Raw genomic sequence first — 22,554 nt, forward strand, 5'->3', positions numbered from 1 at the left:
GTTTAATTTCTAGAGTGGGGGCAGGTCTAGTAGTAGACTTGGGCAGATCTAGAAAAGAAGTCAGAGAAATGAGCTGTGTTCTTGGGCCTTTGTTTCAGAGGACCTCGGGATAATCAGCAGGGGTCCTGAAAGTGAATGAAAGCTTTGAGTCCACCCTGGAGTATGAACTTTTATTTAAAAATTTTTAGGACAGGCAGAATGAACTAAGCAGGAATCACTTTAGTACAGTGACCCATATTCTTGTGATTGGCATGGAACCCATCAAACTTGACTGAATATGGAAAGATTGAATGCCAGCAAAATGGTAGGCAATCCAGAGAATACTCATTCATGCCCATTATCTTGGTGGTTGAGGTCTGAAGTAACGGAGAGAGGGAGGCTGAATAGAGGTCAAAGAAAGGAAAGGAAGGGGTCGTTGGAACCGAGGGAGTTCTAGGTGGTCCGAAGGTTTGAGGAAGAGCAGGGTGAAATGTGGTTCGTGAGCGTGAACTGGCAGGAGAGCCACAAATCTCTAGACATGCAGGCAGGGGTGTTCCACCCTTGCCTATCAGCTGCAGTTCTCTGGCCAACCTCTGGCTCCTAGTAATCCCTGCTCTCGTCTCCCGATCTTCTCCCTCTGGCTCCTACAGTGAGTGAAATCTGGGGGTGGGCAGGAAAGGAGGGGATTCCATCACGTGGAGAGCTGGGGGGCGGAGCGGGGGGCGTTTCAGCGCTGCCGGGCACTGCCAGGGCTGCCTCCTCTTTAAAGGAAGGAGCGAAGCCGGGGTGGCAGCTAGGGAGGGACAGGAGCTCGGGGAGGGAGGGAGCAAGCAAGTGACGGAGAGCCGGGCGGCCGACAAGGGCAGCGCAGCAGCTGCTGCTGCTGTTGGGGACGGGAGCCCGCGGGACCCGGCTGCTCAGCGCCTCGCAGGGGGACTGTGCCCAACTTTGTGGCTGGACTTGGAGCGGGGGAGGTTGCGGGGGACCTCAGAATGAGCCGCCAGCAGGGGAGTGTGTGGTTGGTGGTGGCGGCTTCACTCCTTCACGGTAAAGCAGTGCTCGTGGTCTCGCCGCCTTCCACTTCTCCCTTCCTTCCCAAGCACTAACGGGGCTTTGAGATCCTGTAGCGGTAGGAGAAGGGTGAGGGTGGTGATAGGGGGCGGTGCCCCTTGCATTACCCAGCTCTCTTCTTGATACCCAGCAAGGATCCCTCTCCCTTCAGTCCTCGGGGTTGCGGAGTTAGGGTGTGGAGTGGAGGGCAGGAGTGGCGGGACCCTCAGGTTCCCCAGTGTCCTGCCTTCTACTTCCTGGGGTCGGAGTCTAGCCCGAGGGCTGGAGGATGGGCAGAAGGACGGGATGCCCCACAGACTCGCACGCTAAAAGACAGACCTGGAAGCGGAAAGGGAACGGGTTCCTAGGCTCCCCCACTCCAGGGTTCTCTTTTTTTCTGGAAGCATGTGTGTGCTGGGCGGCTACTGGGGAGCGGAGAAGTGGGGGTGCAGTGTCCCTGCCTGGCCGACTCTGAGCGGCCTAACTAGTTCCCCGTCTATTGAAGCATCCCTGCAAGGCGAGTTCCAGAGGAAGCTCTATAAGGAACTGCTCAAGAATTACAACCCCTTGGAAAGACCGGTCGCCAACGACTCCCAGCCGCTCACAGTCTATTTCTCCCTGAGCCTCCTGCAAATCATGGACGTGGTGAGTCTGAGGGTTGCTCTCCGTCTTTGTTGCTTTTGTCGCGCTACGTAGGCACGGACTCCCTTCTCCTCTCCTTCCCGGTTCATAGAACCTCTTGGCCATTTGCTAAGTGTAAGTCGTCAGCGGCTCATTGGGCTACTTTTGTGCCTGGAGTAGGGTGGAGAGAGCAGGCCAGTGAAATACAGATGAAAAAAAAAATTTCTTTTTGCATTTATGTAATAAGACCTAGAGGCAGAACTGGCTGCGCTCACGGCAAAATTGTGAAGTCCAAAAATAATTATCTTAGGTGCCTAATTTCAATGACTACACTCCGCCACCCCCACCCCCCAACCACTACACTGTAGCAGAAACATTGGCCCCAGACCCTTACTTCCTTTCCCTCCTTTCTCTCGGAGTTCTCCTCCCAGGTCCCGCAGGGCCCTGATCTCTCACCTAGGTAACAATATAAATAAAAATAGTCCCTGCTATGTATGTCTTTAGTGGATCCAGCATCTTTTTCTTAGCTGGTAACTGTAGTGAGAAGTTTCCCCAAAAAGTCATCTCTGGAATGAGTAAAACCAGCTGTGATGCAGATTTCACTTTTAATTCTTATTACAACCATATCAGTTAATGTAGCATAAAGCAGTTCCCCGAATAATCTATTCACAGCATTCATTCACTTATTCATACCTACTTTTCCCACATACATCCAGAGAATATATTTCAATTCATCTCTCTTTTTTTAAAAAGACTAATTGGATAGACTTTGTATTGGTAGTCAGTAAACCTGGACTATTCTGTTGATGGATCTGTTTAAGCTGTGGAAGTTTCAGGAATGCCACTGATAATTTAAACAATAAGACTTCTATACATTTTTTGCCTTTCTGCTAGGAATTAGACTATTGGGGGAAAAAAACCCACTATTCTCAAATTCTGTCCAATCTGTTATTTACTTGCACAATGCTTTGCAACATTTCCATTCAGAATCACTTTCTTCAGGTGTTATGAGGGAGAACACCTCTTTCTCTTCTGTCTTGCCTAGTGCCAACACCATTGAATGATTGCTATGTAAATTCAGCTCCTTTTCCATTCTCTGTCTTTGGAACTTGGTGCTGAGTGCATGCATTCCTTCCCATACTTGTTTCTGTTATTTCTTTAACCATAACATTCCATCTAAGTAATTTTATTAATAACATTGCCTGTCTAATGTCCTACCCATCCCAGATAACTTAATGCTTTAACCTGGTTAAAATGTATTTTAATGACTAGCTCCCTCCTCAATTGTATACATTATAGATGTGTGCTAGCTTGCCCTGGGTAAAAGATAGCTTGGGAATCTTAAATGTGAAAAATGTGGGCATTGCTTCACTGTGATAGGACAAAAATGGATTGAGGGGAAAATAGAAAAGTGGGAGTGTAGAAGGGGTAGAAGCAAACAAAAATTGAGTAGTAAAAGAGTTGATAAAGAAAAAACCCAGAAAACTAGAGTGTGTTGTTTTTCTATTATTAATCAGAGCAAAAGCTGGAAGGGAACAGATTGACAAACTGACCGCAGCTGAATTTTTGAGTGTGGGGAAGAGGAAAAATTCCCTTGAGGTGCCAGGAAGTTGCCTAAAGATCAGTTTTGGCCTGAATCCAGGGGTTATGCTTGGAGAGTTTCCTCAATGACCAGGGGGCTGAGAGAAGAAGAGCACTAGCTGTCTAGGGAGGGAGAAGAAAGGGATGAAGACAAGCTGGACTATGCTTTATACCTGTGTGGTTGATACATACTAGTTTCTCCTTATAACGGAGGTAAATATATATATATATATATATTTTGCAAATGACTTGAACCAGTGACTGAATGTGATGGGGATGTTTTTGACTATATTGTGGCCTGGGGGAATATCTAGGTGCATATACATATATTCTGAGTGCCACATAAGCTAGTGATGTTGGATATTGAAGGAGTTAAGGCATGTGACTGTGATCATAAGGCTATCATCAAAGATGAGACCCACCTCTGAGGTGTTAAATGTTAGAGCTGATAGGGACCTTAGAGGGAAGGCAAATCCTCTGACTCAAAGTGCAATCATTTTTCCACTATACCATGCTTCCTCTTTAATGCTTTGCTTAATTAAAGACCATTTTTTCATGCTATTTCTTGCATGTGCCAACCCGTTTTCAGACTCTTGTGTGTCTGTACAGCTCTTTCCTTTAAGGCTCATAATACTGCTTAAGAAGGTGGCTTTAGGCAAGACTCCTATTAAAAATTTGTGTGTTTATGAGTGTGCATGTGTCCCTATCCTGAGTATTTCCTTAAGAATCCTTTAAGAAATGATTGATCATAGATTTAGAACTAGAAGAGACCTTAGTGTTTGCCTAGTACAACTCCTTCTTATAGATTAGGAAACCCAGATCTTTGGATACACATATCATAAGTATTGGGTGAGATTTGAACCCAAGTCCTATGACTCCAGGGCCCTTTCTGCTGTAACAGAGGTAAGGAGGGAATGGCAAGGAAATGCAGCAGGGTGGGGGTGGGATATTATGATGCTCTTCAGCTCTTTCCTTGTAGGCAGCTGTTGACTTCATTTTCCTGTAATATCAGTCCTGCTCACAAGAACATACTTAAAGCAAATCAACAAACATTTATCAAGCACCTAGTGTGAAAGCGCGTAACAGATGCTAAATGTTAGGGATATAAAGAAAGGCAAAAAAGAAGCCTTGCTCTCAAGGACCTCACTGTCTAATGGAGGAAGACAACATGCAAACAACTAAGAACAAACAAGATATATCCAGAATAAATTGGAGGCAATCTTAGAGGGAGGGAGCTAGCATTAAGGAGCATTGGGAAAGGCCCCTTCCAAAAGTTGGGGTTTTATCTGGGACTTGAAGGAAGAAAAGGAAGAAAGGAGATGGAGAAAGGTGGAGAGAATTCCAAATATGAGAGACAAGCAGTGAAAATGCACAGATTTGCAAGATGGAGGAAGAATAGCAAGAAGGCTGGTGTCCTTGGATGAAAGAGTATATGGAGGTGAGTAAGGTGCTAGAAAGCTACAAAAGTAGAGTAGGGCAGGTTATGATGTTTTTTTTAAGCCCTTATCTTTTTAGTATCAATTCAAAGACAGAAGAGGCAATTGCAATTAAATGTGCCCAGGGTCATATAGCTAGGAAGTGTCTGAGGCCAGATTTGAATCTAGGTCCTCCTGACTCCAATTTGATCCTAGAGGTAATAGAAAGCCACTGACTGGAGTTTCCAGACTGGGACAAGGGATGGCATAGTCAGATCTATGATCTTTAGAAAGATCAGTTTGACCTAGCCAGTGCATTATTGTGATAGCCTAGGTAGGAGGTGATAAGGGCCCACACCAGGCCCTTGATTGCCACTAGAAGATATCAGAGAAGAGAAGGGTGTGTTTACAAGGTATGTGACTGAGATAGAATTACTAGGATTTGGCAACTGAAAACATATGGCAAGGAGTTGAAGATAACAAACCATGTGGTCATCTTGGTGACTAGGATGAAGGAAGAATGCAACTTGCTCCCAAAGACATGACAAAGGTTTTGTTTTTATTTTAATTTTCTCTTTTCCCCTACCTAACCTAGATAGCAGATCAGTTTTAAAATTAAGATAGTTTTTGTATGTTAAGATCTGGTCTGGAAAATGTGGCTATGCCTCTAAATGAAGGTTGTGTTCAAGTGGATTTCAAAGCAAACCCTGAGAGGCAGAAATACCAGTTAATTTTCCTTTTCGCCTGGCATCTGTGTCTGAAATGCCTGGTATGAAAACTTCTTCCACTAATGCAGGTCAGCATTTTATCTGTAACTCATCTAGAACAGTGCAGTGTATTGGATAAAGTGCTAGAGTTGGAGTCCAGAAGACCTAGATTGCATTTCTGCTTCAGACCTTTAATCATTGGGTAATTGAGAAAGTAACAAACTCTCTGGGTCTTAGTTTTGCCATAAGTAAAATGAAAATAATAGGGACAAGTAGGTGGCTCAGTGGATAGTGTCAGGCCTGGAGTTAAAATCTGGCCACATACACTTCCTAGTTGTGTGACCCCAGGCAAGTCACTTAGCCCTGATTGCCTAGCTCTTGCTGCTCTTCTGTCTTACTGTTGTTACTAAGGCAGAAAGTAAGGGTTAAAAAAAATGAGAATAGTATCTATTTCTAAGGGTTGTTTTATGGCTCAAATGAAATAATATATGTAAAGTATTTGTAAACCTTAAAGTGTTATATTATTTTGATCTGTTACAGTCTTAGGGAGAAGCAGACTAGGATTGTGACTAAAAGGGTTGGCTCTAGAGCTAGAAAAACACGAGTTCAAGTCCCATCCTGGTACAAAATGGTACATACCCATATAAGACACCGTCAAAACATTCAGGCTTCCAGATAAGTCTAAACAGAATTGGCAAAAATACCTCCAAATCAGCTTTTCATATGCTAATAGAATTATAGAATATCTTAGAACCACTTACCCCTTGTCATATGAAACACCTATAAGTGTAATTTTGTACAAGACATCCTTTTTATTGCTACTTCCTAAGGATAGAGATAGGGACCTAGACTTGTGATTCCCTTGGTAAAGGGCAGTGATGGTGAACATTTTAGAGACCCAGTGTCCACACTGCAACCATCATGCCGAATGTGTGCACCCTTCCCCCTTCTTTGCCCCAGATGGGAGGGAGGAAGCACTCCCACTGGGCTGCTGGGCAGTGGGGCAGGTGGCATGAGAAATGTCCTCAGGCATGTGGAGAGGGACGGGAGCAGCTCCCTCTGGCACGTGTGCCATAGGTTCGCCAACATGGGCATATGGACTACCAGTGGACTCAGTGCAGGTCAGCCCTTTCTCTTGCAATCTATGTCTTAAGACAGTTGTTGAGAGCACCAAGATATTGTCACTAGCCTATAGTACCATGGAAAGGATATCTGACAAAATTTGAACCTGCTCCAAATTCAGCATTGCTATCCACTCTACCAGGCTGCCCCATTAAGTTACACATGAACCACTGACTTGGAATGGTAGAGGGTGTTTCTAACAATTAATATACTCTATAGAAATGAAGTCACAGGGAGCCCTTCTCCCCCACCCAAGGGTTGTGGTTAGGGCAAACCTTACTGATATTTCCTACTTATTAGGTTCTGTTGAAGTCCCACTTGAACAAAATTTTCATTCAAAAGCAGAGACACATTTCCCAGTCTAGATCTTAACATACTGACAGGTTCAGCTATGGAACTTAAGGGAGTTTCAGGTGGGCAAGGGATAAGCAGTTCCAAGGTACTCTATACATCTATTAGCATATGAAAAGCTGCTTTGGGAGGAACCTTTGCCAACTCTGTTTAGACTTATCTGGAAACCTGAATATTTTGATCCCGTCTTGGCATTACCCTCCCTGCATGTGTTGAGAGAGATTTGCTGACCAAAGTCATCTGGAGACAAGGCATCCCAAGCCTAGTCATCTTTATTCATAAGGGGCATCATCTATCATCTTCAACTCCCTATGTGTACACACACACACACACACACACACACACACACACACACACACACACTGGAAAGCTCCTGATGAAATGTTCTTAAGTATGTTCTTGTTCTAGTTGGCACACCCTGTGCTATATGGTGATTATTAGGTTTATTGTATTGGATTGCCTCCCCCTGAATCAAGAATGAGAAGGTATATATGCATAAGTGCTTTGAAAAATGAGTGCTGTGCAAATGTCAGGTTCTCTGACTAATCCTGCAACTTTCCCTGTTGTTAATGCATTTGACTAAATTGTCTCTACATCTGCCTCATTGTGCTGTTAAGACACCCATGACTATCCCACTATTAATATATAAATGGGTAGGGAATGAATGTGCCATTTTATGGAGCTATATCCAGAAGGCTGACATGTGAGGTATTGGAGAAAATGAGTACTACAAGTACAAATGGTGGTATAATGGAATACTTTACCGAGAATATTGTGATGTTCACCATCACCTTATTGCTTTTGGTTTGCAATTTCGACTCTCAAAAGGTTTATTTGGCACAGAAGAATTGAGCCTGAAATCTGGGAACCCTCCCAGGGGTAAGAGGTCCTCATTCTCATCTGCAAGGCTCACGTTTTCTCTGAGATTCTTACAATGGCTCACTGTCAAATCCTGCCAGATCTATTATCTTTAGTTTTTGAGATCTTATTTATAGAACTATACATTGTATAATGGGGGAAAAAGGTGGCTGAGTGTGAGTCCTGGATATGATATTGTTGACAGCAGGTTCACTAATCTCTCTGTTTCTCAATTTCTTCATCTATAATATGGAGATAATACCCACAATGCCCACCTCATAAGGCTTTTGAGAAGAAAATATTTTGTAAATCTTAAAGTACTATAAAGGTGTGAGTTGTAATGGTTTTATAGCTGAACTTGAGCAATATTGCCCAGTTCTGAGTTTCAACCATAAATGGGGATAACTAGGTAGAACAGTGTATGGAATGTCAGGCTTCGAGTTGAGAAGACCTGGGTTCAAATCTGGTCTTAGACACTTCCTAGCTGAGTGACCCTGGGCAAGTCATTTAACCTTGATTGCTTAGCTCTTGCCATTTAGAATTTATACAAAGACAAAAGGTAATGGTTTAAACATACACATGCGCATGCACACACACACCACACACGTCAAATGTCTTGGCTTAACGTCTGGCTCTTTATCCGCAATAACAGTTGCCTGTGACGCATATTGGCTATGTGCCCATGGGAAAGATGGCATCCCAGGCAACTTTCTAAGACTATAACATTACTGCAAAGGTGCTAACCAGCATTAGAAAAGGGAATTTCCTCCTCTGGGAGATCACTATACAGGTTAAATCTTAGTTTTTAATCCCTACTCCTTGGATATCCAGAAATTTAAAATACATAGTTTATGGTATAATTAAAGACTTTTCTATCTAATAAATTAACTTATCAAACATTACTTAATCAAAATTTTAGTCTTTATCAGATTTTGAAATACTCCTTTCTGGTAATCAGCCTGTACTTTCCTGGTTACACTTCCCTAAACAGTCCAAAAAGGGCTCAGAAAGTGCTGCACTGAGCTATATGGCATGAGACCAAATTTAAAAAAAAATCCTTACCTTCTGTCTTAGAACTGATACTAATAATAGATTCTAAGTCCGAAGAGTGATAAGGGCTAGAAAATTGCCATTAAATGACTTGCCCAGGATCACACAGCTAGGAAATGTCTGAGGTCAGATTTGAACTTTAGACCTCCCATCTCCAGGCTTGGCTTTCTCTCCATTGAATCCCTAGCTGCCCCAATAGCTATAATTTGAATCGGCCCTGCTGGTGTAAAGTCAGGACTAAAACCTGAATTTCTTGACTACCAAACATATAAGCTCAATCATTTTTCCATTAGAGACCAAGTGGAGGACTAACTTCTCATCGCTTCTCCTCTGTACTCATCTATGTATACTAGTACTGCATTGCCCTTTACACAGTTCCTTTAGACTCAGTGCAGATGGTGCCAGCCAGCTCCTTGCTCTAGCATTTCTTCTCTCTCCCATATAATTCACTTATTTTTCTCATGTCAAATTAACTGTCACTTATGGTTTTATTTTTTCTCTGCCCATGACTGCTATTTTACTGGCTGACCACACATTCTGGGTCATAGCCCATATTCCTTCCTTTACTAGATCCAGGGCAGTTTCCAAACATTCCATGACTGATACCAGCTTTGTGAAGTTACTGCTGCCTCTAAAATAAGGGTGAGGGCTAGGCTTATGATTTCATTGATATAGGGAATTCCCTGCTGAAGAAACTCCTTCTGTCAGTGCAGGCATCAATGCATTCTTTGCATCCTGTAATTTTAAGCAGGGTTCCTTAACCAGAGTCTGTGAACTTGTATATTTTTATTTTGTAAAAAGATTTTAGTAACTGTATTTCAATATAATTGGTTTCCTTTGTAATCCTATGTATTTTATTTTATTCATTTAAAAACATCATTCTGAGAAAAAGTCCCTAAGCTTTACTAGACAAGAAGGACAAGAAGGAGCTCACAGTACAAAAAAAGGCTAAAAACTCCTGTCTTGGAGAATTGCTTGCTGTGTAGCTAGGTGGCATTGAGGACAGTGCTAGAGCTGGAGTCAGGAAGACTCCTTTTCCTGAGTTCAAATCTGGCCTCAGATACTTACTAGCTATGTGATCTTGGGCAAGTCACTAAATCTTGTTTGTCTCAGTTTCCTCATTTGTCAAATGAGCTAGAGAAGGAAATGGCTAACCATTCTGGTATCTTTACCAAGAAAACCTCAAATGGGGTCAGGAAGAGTCAGACATGACTGAAAACTGAACAAGGAAAGAGCATTGCTTAGAGCATGAATATCAGACATGAGAACTAGGTTAAAAGGTAACTGGGAAATATTTAGCAAAATAAATTGAAATATAACAAAACATAGATAATGTTACATTTTAAAACTAAGTCAATATGTAGGCCACACAATTCCCTATGTAGGATCTAGGGGCCCTGCTTCTGTTTGAGTTGGACTCCACTGGTTGAGGGCATCGAGAGTTGAAGTGACTTTCTTAGGGTCATAAGAGAACACACTTGAACTCAGGCTTTCCTGGTTCCAAGGCTAACTCTAACGCTACCTTGCAAATAGTCCCAGGGAACAACTGGCAGCTGTTCTCTTCCCCCTTTGCTGAGAAGCCTCATTGGTTCTCTGATCTCTGACATATTTTTACTCCTCTGGAGTGCTTATTTTGGAGTCAGACCTCACTTGGGTTTCTTTTCCATTCTGGAACTTCAAGCTAACTTATTATCAAAATCCATTTAGTTTTTCCCAGCCGTCACCTGCAGGTAATCCTGCTTAAGAAATCATTCCTGTGACTTCTGTCTTTCACAGCTGACAGCTGAAGCCATTTTCCCATGTGTTTTAACTTCTTCAGAGTCCCATTTCTTCTCTTCTGTATGGTCGAAGTGAAAGAAATAAAGAAAATTATGTAATTTGATGATACTACTGAAAAACACACAGAAATTAATTTTTTTCCCTAATCAGTAATAGATAACTTTTCATCCTCCCTCACAGAGAAAATGAATGAAGATATTCATTTCAGAGAGAGCTTATTTTTTCAGTTTTGGGTTCGGAGGCAAACTACCCTGCTAAGATCAAAGAAACATTTGAACAGAAACAGGCCATGTGGGCATTGAATTTGGGTCAAGAAAGGATGAATTTTTCCCCCTTTAATAAGATGCATGAGGAGACAATCCAGAAGTGAGCTGGGATGCTCTGTTTTAATGACTACTAAACCCTGTCTATGGTGAGTGTTGGAAGATGATTTGAAATAGGACTGCTTAGCTTTTACCTGGTATGTTGGTCAGTTGCGGGGAGGGGAGGTGTGAATTTTCCATTAAAATAAGAGAATTGGTCCACTCTAGATGGTCTCTGTGGCCTCCTTTAGCTCTAATATTTTGGGGGTGGAAAAAACTTTCTTCTCAAGAGGGATTTCCAGAGATACCTGATAGATAGGTGTTACATGGAATTTAAGTATAATGACTTTCTTCTAAAGCTGATGTTACCCTTAGCAACAATTTTACTTTATATATACCCTCAGATATAAACTACTTTATCAAAAGAATTCAGGATTGGCTTCTAAAAACTGACAAAGCTCTAACCATATCAATGAGTATTTTCTGCTTTTCTTGCCAATCCCCCTTCCTATTCATTCTTAACTGGGGGTAGGCTGGCAGGGAGGTAGAAGAGAAGGGTATACTGTGGCATGTGTAGACATGTAGAAAAATGTGCTCAAGGTACATGTCAGAAAATAAATGAATTCTGTTGTAATAGATATATGCATTTCTTAAAATCACCAAGCTGAAAAATATCACACAATAATAACTAGAGGGCTTATGAGAAATATCGTGCTCAGGGATACAACACTTAAGAATTTCATCAGTGACATATTAAAAAAGATAGGGATCTAATAAAAACAGTAGCACAGTTTTACACATGTTAAATGGTTAAGAAATACACAAATACAGTAAATACAGAGTGTATTTGGAGCTTGCGTAGCCTCAGGCTACTGTTCAACTTATACTGTAGGTTGGCAAAATCTACAGTTTTTAACTAACAAGAGGACATCCTCTGGTGGCCTGCAATTCTGGATTCAGGGCAGACCTTGGCCTTGGTGGAATGTTGGGGACTAGGGTGGAGTTCATGTCTGGGACCAGTCATAAGTATCACTTTTTAAAATTTTTTTTAAACCCTTAACTTCTATGCATTGGCTCCTTGGTGGAAGAGTGGTAAGGGTGGGCAATGGGGATCAAGCGACTTGCTCAGGGTCACACAGCTGGGAAGTGTCTGAGGCTGGATTTGAATAAATATCACTTTAAATGGAAAAAAGTCCTCAATTTCTCATGAAGGTGAATGTTGGAAGGGTTTCAGCTTGTGAAGTGGTGCATTTTCTTTTTTTAAATAAATATATATTATATTTTTATTTTTCTAGATTACATGTCAATAAACATTTTCAAAACTCATTTTCTGATATTTTGTAATCTATGTTATTTCTCTCCTTCCTACCCTTCCCCTTCCCCAAGAAGACAAGTTATATGATGTAGGTTGTACAAAAATTATCATGTAATACATATTTCCATGTTCATTATGTTGTGAAAGAAGACATATTGCTTTCACTAGAGAAAAATTCACAGAGGAAACAAATAATGGTGTGTCTCAATATGCATTTGAATGCCTATTCCTTTTATGGTGATGAATATCCTTTTTTGTTTTGTCATGAGTCTCTTGGGGTTGTCTTGGATCATCCTTGCCTTGTTGATAATAGTTGTCATTCACAATTGATCAACATACATTGTTGTTGTTAATGAGTAAAGTGGGGCATTTTCTGCATTCTTGCTGTTTCTCTGGGACAAAATTTTGAAGAAACAACCCAAAATTTGAGTTACACTGAAATTGTTCCCTAATATCAGTGATGTTGGAACAATTTCAACGGGGTTCAGAGTAGATATTATAGAAGATCTGACTCTGCTGACCGGGATTGGCTGAGATAAAGAGACATTAAGGAGAAGAAAGCAGAAGAGACCCACAGACAAGAGAGAGAGGAGATTCTGAGTTATGTGACAGGCTAGGAGGTGGAGGGCTTGTTAAGGGTAGGGCTTTCGAGCTGTAGGATTGTAGGTCACTATGGAGACAATATCAGCAGATAGCGATGGAGTCAACAATATGTAGCAGCGGGTGACAAAGATGAATAGCAGCAGAAATGTGGCTGTAGGTGGAACAGTGGGGAGAATGAAATGCAAAACCAAAACTTGCCACCTATACAGAATCAGTGAGTGTAGTGTGCTCAGATTGTTGGGGCTTCTTTTAGACATATCTAGAAGGGGGTTTTCAGTGACTAAGACAGAAACATTTGAGGAGAATAAAGTGAAAAAGAAATGGTATTTATAGGGAACCCAGGGCACATAATAATCACTATTGCATTCATTAAAGAAACCCTGGGCTATTTGCAGTGATTGATTTCATATCTTTAAGTGCAAGTCAAACCAAATCAGAGTGTGATATCTTTCCCAGACAGAGATTCTAGGTAGGGTACAAGCCAGATGAGATATTATTGAGAGTACCCAATTTAGATCCCAGTCCAGCTACCAAGAGCAGGGGAATTTAGAAGCCTCACTTGACACTTGGGTAATAGATCCACACTTATGGTTCAGTTCAGGTCAAGATTTTTATTAATGACAGCTGAAGACATAAATGCCAGGATTACTAATTTGAAGATGACTAAGTTGAACTGGGGGTGGGGAGAATAACAAAATAGTTTAAAAGACCTTTGTTAAATGGACTGAAATCTATAAGATGAAACTCAATGGCCATAAATCTAAATTACCATGTATAATTTTAAAAAATCATGTATAAGAATGAAATTTGAGAGATCCAGCTTGAGATGCAGTCACATGAAAAGGAACAGAGGTTTTTAGATTACCAAAAGCTCAGACAAAGCTATTAATAGCTAGTTCAGTTTTAGACAACATCAGTACAACACAGTGCCTAAATAAATGGAGGTGGTGGTTATCTTGTGTTAAGTATTGGTTAGAGTATAGCTGGAATGTTTTCTTTCTTTATAATCTCAACTTACTTAGAGGAACATTAAAAATCTGCATAATTATAAGTAGATGAAGGTTTTGGAGACTGAGATGATTGAAGAAACTGGAGATATATAATATGGAGAAAAGAAGGCTTATTTGAAAAAGCAACAATGTTGTCTCCTACCATAAGGACTACCATGTGGTAGAAGGATTGGATTTACACAGTCCTGCTTAAGAAGGCAGAACTAAGATGAATGGTCAGAAATTTCAGGTCAGTAGATTTTGGCTCCATATTAAGAAGCATTTCCTAACTATTGGAGCTGTCCAGCACAATGGCATTAGTGCTTTTGTGAAGTGCTTTACTCTTTGCTCATAAAAGTGTTCAGGTACAACTGGGTCTCTTAACTTTGGGTTCTTAAACTACATAATTAAAAAATAATTGTATATTAGTATAATTGGTTTAATTTGCAATCTTTAGTGTTTTACCCATTTACAAACATTGTTCTGAGAAGGTCCCTGTAGGTTTTGCCAAGCTGTCAAAGGAATCATAACACAGAAATGCTAAAGATCTGAAGCAGAAGTTGGATGATTATCAGGGATCTAAAAAGAACATATTCACTCAAGTCCTTTTCTGTCTTGTGGTATTGAAAGGCTCTGCCAGCAGAGGACAAAATGTGGCAGGTCTTAAGATAATCTGGAAAGGCTCTGAGTACATGTACAGAGGCAGACTTGTTCTTTGCTGCCTTAGGACCAGTTGACTTTAGTTCTGAGGGGCTCATAAGCAGAAGCTTAGATAATGGAAAGATGATTTCTCTGCTGTCAGACATATTAACTCACACAAGTTCTCTTCTAAGGCAATAATCTTCAAAGTGGGGATCGTGGCATGACCCCAAAGGGGATGTGATTAGGCAATAGGAGGGTGGGAAGATGGTTTGCCTCCCTTTTTGGTAGCCAGTCATGGGACTTGTGTCAAAGACAAGAATACGTATTCTTCACCCATTATCTTCTAAAACTTTCTCATTCCACCCTTCCCTGTTTGTGTTTTCAACTCCTATCCTTTTTCTGAGTGGAGTGCTAGCCTCTCAGAGAAGTTAAAACAGTAGGTCTTTGGCAAGGGTCCTTTGGAGGGTAGACTTTTTGTATACCAAGGAAGTATCTGCTGAATAATGCATTTAGACTAGGTAGGCACTGAGGTCTTTTCTATGCTTTCCTTTGTGGCAGGACAGGATAAATATTTTCCAATAAAAAAGCAAAGTAAAAGAAAAACCATCCATTTGGCTATCTCAGTCAAATAATGAACCAAATAATGATTGAGGCCACCAGGTGGCACAGTGGCTAGAGTGTTGGATGTGGAGTTGGAAAGAATAGATCTAGCTCATATTTGACTTCAGAATATATTAGCTGATTGTGTGACCCTGCAAAAATCACTTACTCTCTGTCTGCCCATAATAATGGCAACTATCTTCCAGGGTTATTGTGACAATAGAATGAGATTAACATGTGTAAAGTACTTTGCAAACCTTTAAATGCTATATAAATTCTAGATATGATATTAACAAACAATTATTATTTAAAGGGCTTCTCAATATCCCAGGACATATCCAAAATGAAAAAATAATGAAGCATTTCATTAAACTTGCTTTCACTAAAAAGTATTCTTATTAATATTTTTAGTGAGAAAATAAGGATTTTTCTTATCATTCTTATCACCAATAAATAAAATGCTTAAAATATCATTTATTTCATCTTTTTAAAAGTTCCTCTCTTGTAAATAGTTTTAATGTGAATAATATAGTAGTACCATAGTGTATATATAAGGGGCAGCTAGGTGGTATAGTGGATAGATTACTGGGCGTAAAATCAGGAAGACTTATCTTTCTGAATTCAAATCTGGCCATGGGCACTTATTCTTTGTGTGATCCTGGGTGAGTAACTTAACCCTCTTTGCCTCAGTTTTCTAAAAAACCCTGATCTTTTGTCTTAGAACCCATAGCAAGCATCTGTTCTAAGGTCAAAAAAGGTAAGGGGTAGGCAACTGGGGTTAAGTGACTTGCTCAGGGTCACACAACTAGGGAAGTATTTGAGGGAAGATTTGAAGCTAAGTACTTCCAACTCCAGATCTGGCCTTCTATTTGCTGAACCACCTAACTTCCCCTTGTTTCAGTTTTTTATGTGTAAAAATGAGCTGAAGAGGGAAATGGCAAACTACTTTGCCGAGAAAACCCCAAATGGGATCATAAAGAGTTGGTCATGAATGAAATGATTCAAAAACAACACATATAGATATACATATGTAGTAGTATATGCTCAAATATTATTTTTTTACTGATGGTCTCCAAAAAAGTTTGGAGACCACTATCATAACATATGGGAAGTTTATAGGCTTCATTGGTAGAAGGAGTACATGTGCACATGGATAAAATATTGAAATAATAAAATATATTAAAACATTAAGAAAGGTAACATTCTTATAGAGCATTTGCCATGGAGTTAAGAGATCTTTGTCTTCTTCTTTAGGTTCAGCTCTGCCATGTGTGGCTTTGGGTAAATTGAATAACTTCTGTGGGCCTTAGTTTAAAAAAATCATAATTTTGAATTGTTTTCCAAATTACATATCAGTACAATTTTTAATATTCATTTTCTGACTTTTTGTAATCCATGTTCTTTTTCTCCCTATCACTTTTATCTCCTCCCCAAGAAGGCAGGTAATATGATATGGGTTGTACATATATTCTCATATTATACATATTTCCACATGTGAAACAAGACACATATTGCATACATGAAAGAAAAACTCATGGAGGAATAAACTAAAGAATGGTATATTTCAATTTGCATTCAGACTGTATGTTTCTTCTATGGTCATGGATAGCATTTTTTTGGTCATGAGTCTCTTGGAATTGTCCTGGGGGCCTTAGTTTTGTGTCATCTGTAAAATGAATCAGCTGGGCTAGATGGTTTTTGTTTTGGCCACCAAGCATGCCAACTCACTAGAAGTCTTTCTTTTTGGGGTTTCCTGAGAAATGCAACCCTAAAACAAGGTGGTTATGATGGTCAACCAAAAGTCCCTCTCACAGAATCAGTTTGAGGTGTAGATGAGGGACAAAGGGCATAGAGTTATTAAGGGAATGGTCTACAGCAGGCTGCCACTGTGGAGGTGAAACAGGAGTGAGTAGGAGTCAAGTCAACAAATTAGAATGAGGTACCAGAGAGATCCAGCCTCTGACCTCATCAGACATTATCTGGAGAATTGTGTTCTGTTCTGGGCAATGTGATTTAAGAAGGGCATTGATAGGCTATAGGGTGTCCAGTGGAGGGCAACCAAGATGGTGTAGGGCCTTGAGGATCAGTTGAAAGAACTAGACATGGGTTAGCCTGGATAAAATAAAATTTAGGGGAGATATGATAGCTATGTTCAAATATCTGAAGGGTTGTCATGTGGATGAGGATTAAACTTCTTCTGTTTAAGTCTAGCAGGAAAAACTTAGGCACAATGGGCAGAAGTAGCAAAAAGGAAAATCTAGGTTTGGTATCCAGACAAATTTTCCTAACAATGAGAGCTATTTACAAGTGAAAAATTGGTTGCCTTGAGAAGTGATGGGGTTTCCTCTCCTTGGAAATCTTTAAGAAGAGTTGGTATACCATTTGCCAATGTAGTTGAATTAGGCAGCCCTTAAGGTGTTTTTTAAATTTCAAATCCATTGATATTGTACTTCCTTGATCTAAAATATTCCAAACCCTCCTCAATCTAACAGTTTTTTCAAAACTATTGGTAGACATTAGATTCCTAGTTCTGGAGTCAGATCTAGATAAAGTTGGGTTTAAATCTAGCATAAGACCAGATGATTTCTGAGGCCATACTATTTGGCACTAGAAGAGGCTATATTGTCTAACATTCTAATTTTACAGATTGGAAAACTTTAGTCAGACAGAGGTTAAGTGGCTTGCTCAAGGTCAGATAGTAAACATCAGAATTAGGTTCTGGGTGACAGTCCTTTGATTCCTAAAGTCATCAGTTTTTCCACTGTACCACAATGCTTTTCAACTTCCTGACACTATAAAAAATCATTCAGCCCAAAGCAGTGGACATTTGCATTGCCTTAAATATTAAGCTAAAATAATAAGCTTCACATCCCTTTTTGATCACAATGAGATTTCTTTTAGCCAGCATATTGTGAAATAATTTAAATTTGTTGAATGATTGGTTCTTTGTTAACAAAATGAATAGAGATAGATGTTAGCTAGCATATTATGCCAGGGTATGCACAGTCATTGTCTGATAACTGATGTTAATCTCATTTGACTTTTTAAAACTGATCACTGGCTTTCATTAAGCAGAGTTGATTTCTTTAATTTTCCATCATCTACAGAGGAACTCTAGAGTCTCCATAAGTTTGGGCACTTTGTATAATTTTTTTGACTTATTCTGGTGACTTATACCCTAATATCATCAAAGCTGACATTGCTAGGGATACTCTTTGAATTGCTTTCTTTCTTCTCTTTATAGTTTCTATTGCCTTTCTGTTTATTCCAGAGTTTTATTCTTTGATTCATGGCCCTTATACTTATTTATTCCTTCTTCATTCTCTGTATTCCTCATGGAATTAAAGCTTCCAAGGTGCCTGTTTTGAATTCCCTCTTATAAACATTTTCTATGTTATTACCTTGTAGATCTTGTTCCCTGACTGCTCTTTTCTTTTGTGCCTTACTCTTAGAAATATTAATTCTTGAATGTGATAGAGGGGCTATTATTCCATGGTAGGAATTTTTATATGCCACTGTTTGTGAAGTTCATTACTAACCCTTGGTCTTTTCAGGATTTTCTTTCTGTCCATTTGCTATTAAATTTCCTCTCTGGGTCCTTGCCCTTCTACTCTTTTGAGTGCCATTTACAATCAGGATCTCTGATATAGTTTTTCTTAAGGCAAGATGCTGTCCATGGTAGCACTATACTCTCACAGAAGTAGTGGCCTCTCTTAAGTACCAAATCTCTGCAGATATACAGAGTGTAAATTCCTCATTTCCCATTATGGATTACAGTGTCATTTCCCCCCATAGGATCATTGTTCCACAAATGGAATCAGGTGAAATTAATTTATTTTTTTTGCACATAAATCCTATTTTTAAGAGAATGTAAGGATAAAAGAAAATGTTTAGTTTTTCATTTTGTTAGTCATGTGCCCTGAAAGTCTATGAATTTGGTTTCTTTTATCTAGTTTTGTAATTTCCTGGGAGACACATCTTCGTCTTTTAATTATGGACTTGGCTTTTTGGAAATCTTTCAGATCCAAAACTTGGGAATAAGGTGGGGGGTGGGGTGGGCATTGTCAAACTGGGGAAATCTCATTTTGGATGACCAATAAGGAAAAAGACTGTTTTTCTGTTTGAATGACTTTTATGTAGTTTCTTTCTTTCTTTTTAAAACCCCTTATCTTCTGTCTCAAAATCAGGAACAAGTATTGGTTTCAATGCAGAAGAGTGGTAAAGGCTTAGGAAATTGGGGTTAAGTGATTTGCCCAGGATCACATAACTAGGAAGTGTCTGAGACCAGATTTGAATCCAAGACCTCTTGTCTCCAGGTCTGACTTTCTTTCCACTGGGCCATATAGCTGCCCCTTCTATGTAGTTTCTGAAAGAATTTCCAAGAAGAATTCTAAAGGATAGTTTGGCCAATTGCAGGATCAGTGGAAATAAATGTATTCCCCAGGCTATTTCTTTAAAGAGAAACTATGATTTGGAACTGTACATCCCAGTAGGCTTGTGGAAAAAAGAAAAAAGAAGTAATAAAAATCTATTTCATTACTTGATAGCCACAATTCATATTGAATTAATAATATTTGTATATAGTTCTTTTTAAAATATGGAAAATCTAATATACAAGATTTGAAGATATTTCCTTTTAAAAGAACTTCAAGTTTTAGATAACTCAGTAGTTACATACTTATGATTTAGGACAAAATTCCAATCAGGCCCACATTTTCTGGAACATAACTATTAATAAGATTTAGACTGTGCATACATAAAGTCTGACCTCTAGATAAAAACTAAAGAATTCATACAATAGTATTCTATTTATTCTTCACATCTTGTTATTTGCTTGTTGTCTCTTCCATTAAACTGTGAGGTCCTTGTTAGCAAGGATTATTGTTTGTCTTTCTTTGTGTCCTCAGAACTTGGGACACAATGGGTACTTAATAAGTGCTATTTGAGTAATAAAGATAGCCATAAATAGATCATATTTGGCATGCATATCCCAGTTTTTATGAATTATTTTTCTGTTTTGACTATTTTTGTGTGTGATTTATTGTATAGATACTGTCAAAAGTCAGGAATTATTATGTTTGAAGTATCCAAAATTTGCTGCAGTGTTTATACCTAAGGGCCTATTCTAACTCTAATGATGATCTTCTGAGATCCCAGATCCATTTGGTTACATCTTTTTGTATTGGCTTTGACTAGAATTTTGTTTGCCAGAGCTGAGTTTAATCCAGACACTAGCAAGCCCAAGTCTTTGTGACTAGTATAAAGAAGAGAATAATATGATGTTGCAGATTTTTTTCAATCCAAAGTAATTTGACTAGGGAGTAGAACCTGCTGCAGAATTCCTCTGAGTCATAAGCAAAGAAGGCTCAAGCAGAGAACGTGACTCAGAACCTTGTCAAATCAGTCTGGTTCTACACAGTCAGAAGAATGTATATAGTTTATATGGTTTCAGGAATGGATTTCCCCCCCACCCCTTTTACAATGTAGATGTTACTTCCATATTTATTTGCTCTACATGGGATTGTTACCACAACTACTATGATAAATGAGCAATCCTTTTACAATAACTGCCTAGCATACATTAGAAAAACATTGTATTGATGGCACCTTTATTGTTTCTAGGGAGGAAAAATTATGGGCCATGGAATAGGGTGAAAAAAGAGAAACAAATATTAATGACAGGAAATGTGTTTCTTTTTCTGAACTATATTGCATTATTTTGGTAGCAGCTGGGTTGTGTTGATGTCCCAAGGCCATGAGAAAACTAAAAGAGTTTAACTGAATATCATGAATATAGAGATAATGCGTTGTCCATATACATACATACATACATACATATATATATATATATGTATATATATATATGTATATGTATATATACATATATATATATATTTGCCCCTCATTTTGTCTTAGTTGTTTGTATTGTTACTGGAATGTAAACTCAATGAAGACAGAGACTGTGCCATATCAAAACTTTCTATCTTCCTCAGTACCTAACATGCTGCTCTGTACATAGCTAAATAACTGAAGTATTGTTAAGATAGAACCTTCTTCTATATCCAATGGTGAAAAGGAACTGATAGATATAATACATTCTTTGTAGTTCCTCTAGACTTTTGTTCCAATGGAAAATCTCTTATATATAGCAGGGAAAAAAGCCTTCTTTCATTAGACTATCATATCTTTAGAACACTGAAAAGCATATTGGTCTAGGAGTAGGGGAATATGGGAGGGGCACTCAGAATTCTGAACTTAGAATTGGAAAACCCAAGTTTAAATTCTAGTTCTGAGATTTATTATTGTGTAACTGAACTAATCACTCAATCTCATTGAGCTCATTTATAAAATGGCACTATAACACCCATCTCAGATAGTTACTATGAGAATCAAATAGGACCATCGATTCATTTAAAGCACATTGGAAATATTAGAATATGATATAAATATTAGCTATTGGTAGTGATGGACTTCTCTCTCCCCATCCCTTCTCCCTTCTTAAGAATCTCTTCCTTCTTTCAAGGGCCCATTTGGGTGTTTTTGCTTCCATAAGGCTATCTCTGAATCTTCTCCTTTCTTTTTGGCTTTCCCCTTGTCAAATTTATTATAATGTCTCTCTTTTTCATTTATCACAAATTCCTTTGAATTCTTAGTACGTCGTTATTCTTAGTTCAGTGTTCTTTCTACTACATCATGTGATAGTATAAGGCAGTACATAATTGATGGGCAAATTGAGTGGGAGATAAAGTTAAACTAAAGGACTAGGCTGTGGTGGTCCTCGAATATCAGAATGTAGACTTTGTACTTTATCTTTGAAGCAACAGGGAGACCTTAGAAGTTTTGACCAAAATGACATTCTAGGAAGATTAATCAGGTAGTGGTGCATCAGATGGCTGGAAGAGGAGACTGCAATTAGGAAGAAAAGTTAGGAAGTGATTACAATATGGATAGAGTAGTGACAATGGGGATAGAAAGCAAGGGAGAGGGATGAGAGACATTTTGGAGGAAGAAATGCCAGAATTTGGTGACTGATTGAATCTAGGAAATTTAACAGATGGGATAATTAAATAATGTCTGTGAAGTTTCAAAACCTTAGTGGTAGGGAGAAGGCAGTTGCATTGGAAGAAAGTGAGGAGTAGGGATGGATATTATGGTAGGCAGTTGGAATCTGCTTTCAAAGGAGCACTAGGAAAATCAAAAGCAAAGAGAACAAGTTCAGTTTGGGACATATTGAATTTGAAATTTTGGCAGGACATCCAAGTTAAGTCTCGAAAGTGATATTTGAGAATCATTTACATAGAAATGATAGTCAAAGCCATGGGAGTACATAAATTCTCTCCAAGAAAATTGAGGAAAAATGGAAGTTAGGTGGCTTTAGTGGTTTGAGAGCCAGGTTTAGAGACAGGAAGTTATAGGTTCAGATCTGGCCTCAGATATTTCCTAGCTCCCTAGGAAAGCCACTTAACCCCCATTGCCTAGCTTTTGCTGCTCTTCTGCCTTGGAATCAATACACAATATTGATTCTGGGATGGAAGGAAAGGGTTTAAAAAAGAAAAGGAAAAAGGAAAATATGGAGAAAAATTCATAGAG

At 39.2% G+C, this 22,554-nt stretch overlaps 1 protein-coding gene across 1 annotated transcript in view; it reads left to right on the forward strand.

The window, feature by feature from the left end:
- The first annotated feature begins 971 nt into the window (after nucleotides 1-971).
- CHRNA7 (cholinergic receptor nicotinic alpha 7 subunit) overlaps nucleotides 972-22,554 on the forward strand; it is a 186,915-nt gene continuing 165,332 nt past the window's right edge. Inside the window, exons 1-2 of the mRNA XM_044662383.1 lie at nucleotides 972-1,026; nucleotides 1,535-1,674. Of these exons, the coding sequence (XP_044518318.1) occupies nucleotides 972-1,026; nucleotides 1,535-1,674 (195 nt within the window). The remainder of the gene's footprint in view (nucleotides 1,027-1,534; nucleotides 1,675-22,554) is intronic.

The sequence above is a fragment of the Gracilinanus agilis genome, chromosome 2 (genome assembly GCF_016433145.1).
Source record: "Gracilinanus agilis isolate LMUSP501 chromosome 2, AgileGrace, whole genome shotgun sequence".
In the NCBI taxonomy this organism is placed as follows: domain Eukaryota; kingdom Metazoa; phylum Chordata; class Mammalia; order Didelphimorphia; family Didelphidae; genus Gracilinanus; species Gracilinanus agilis.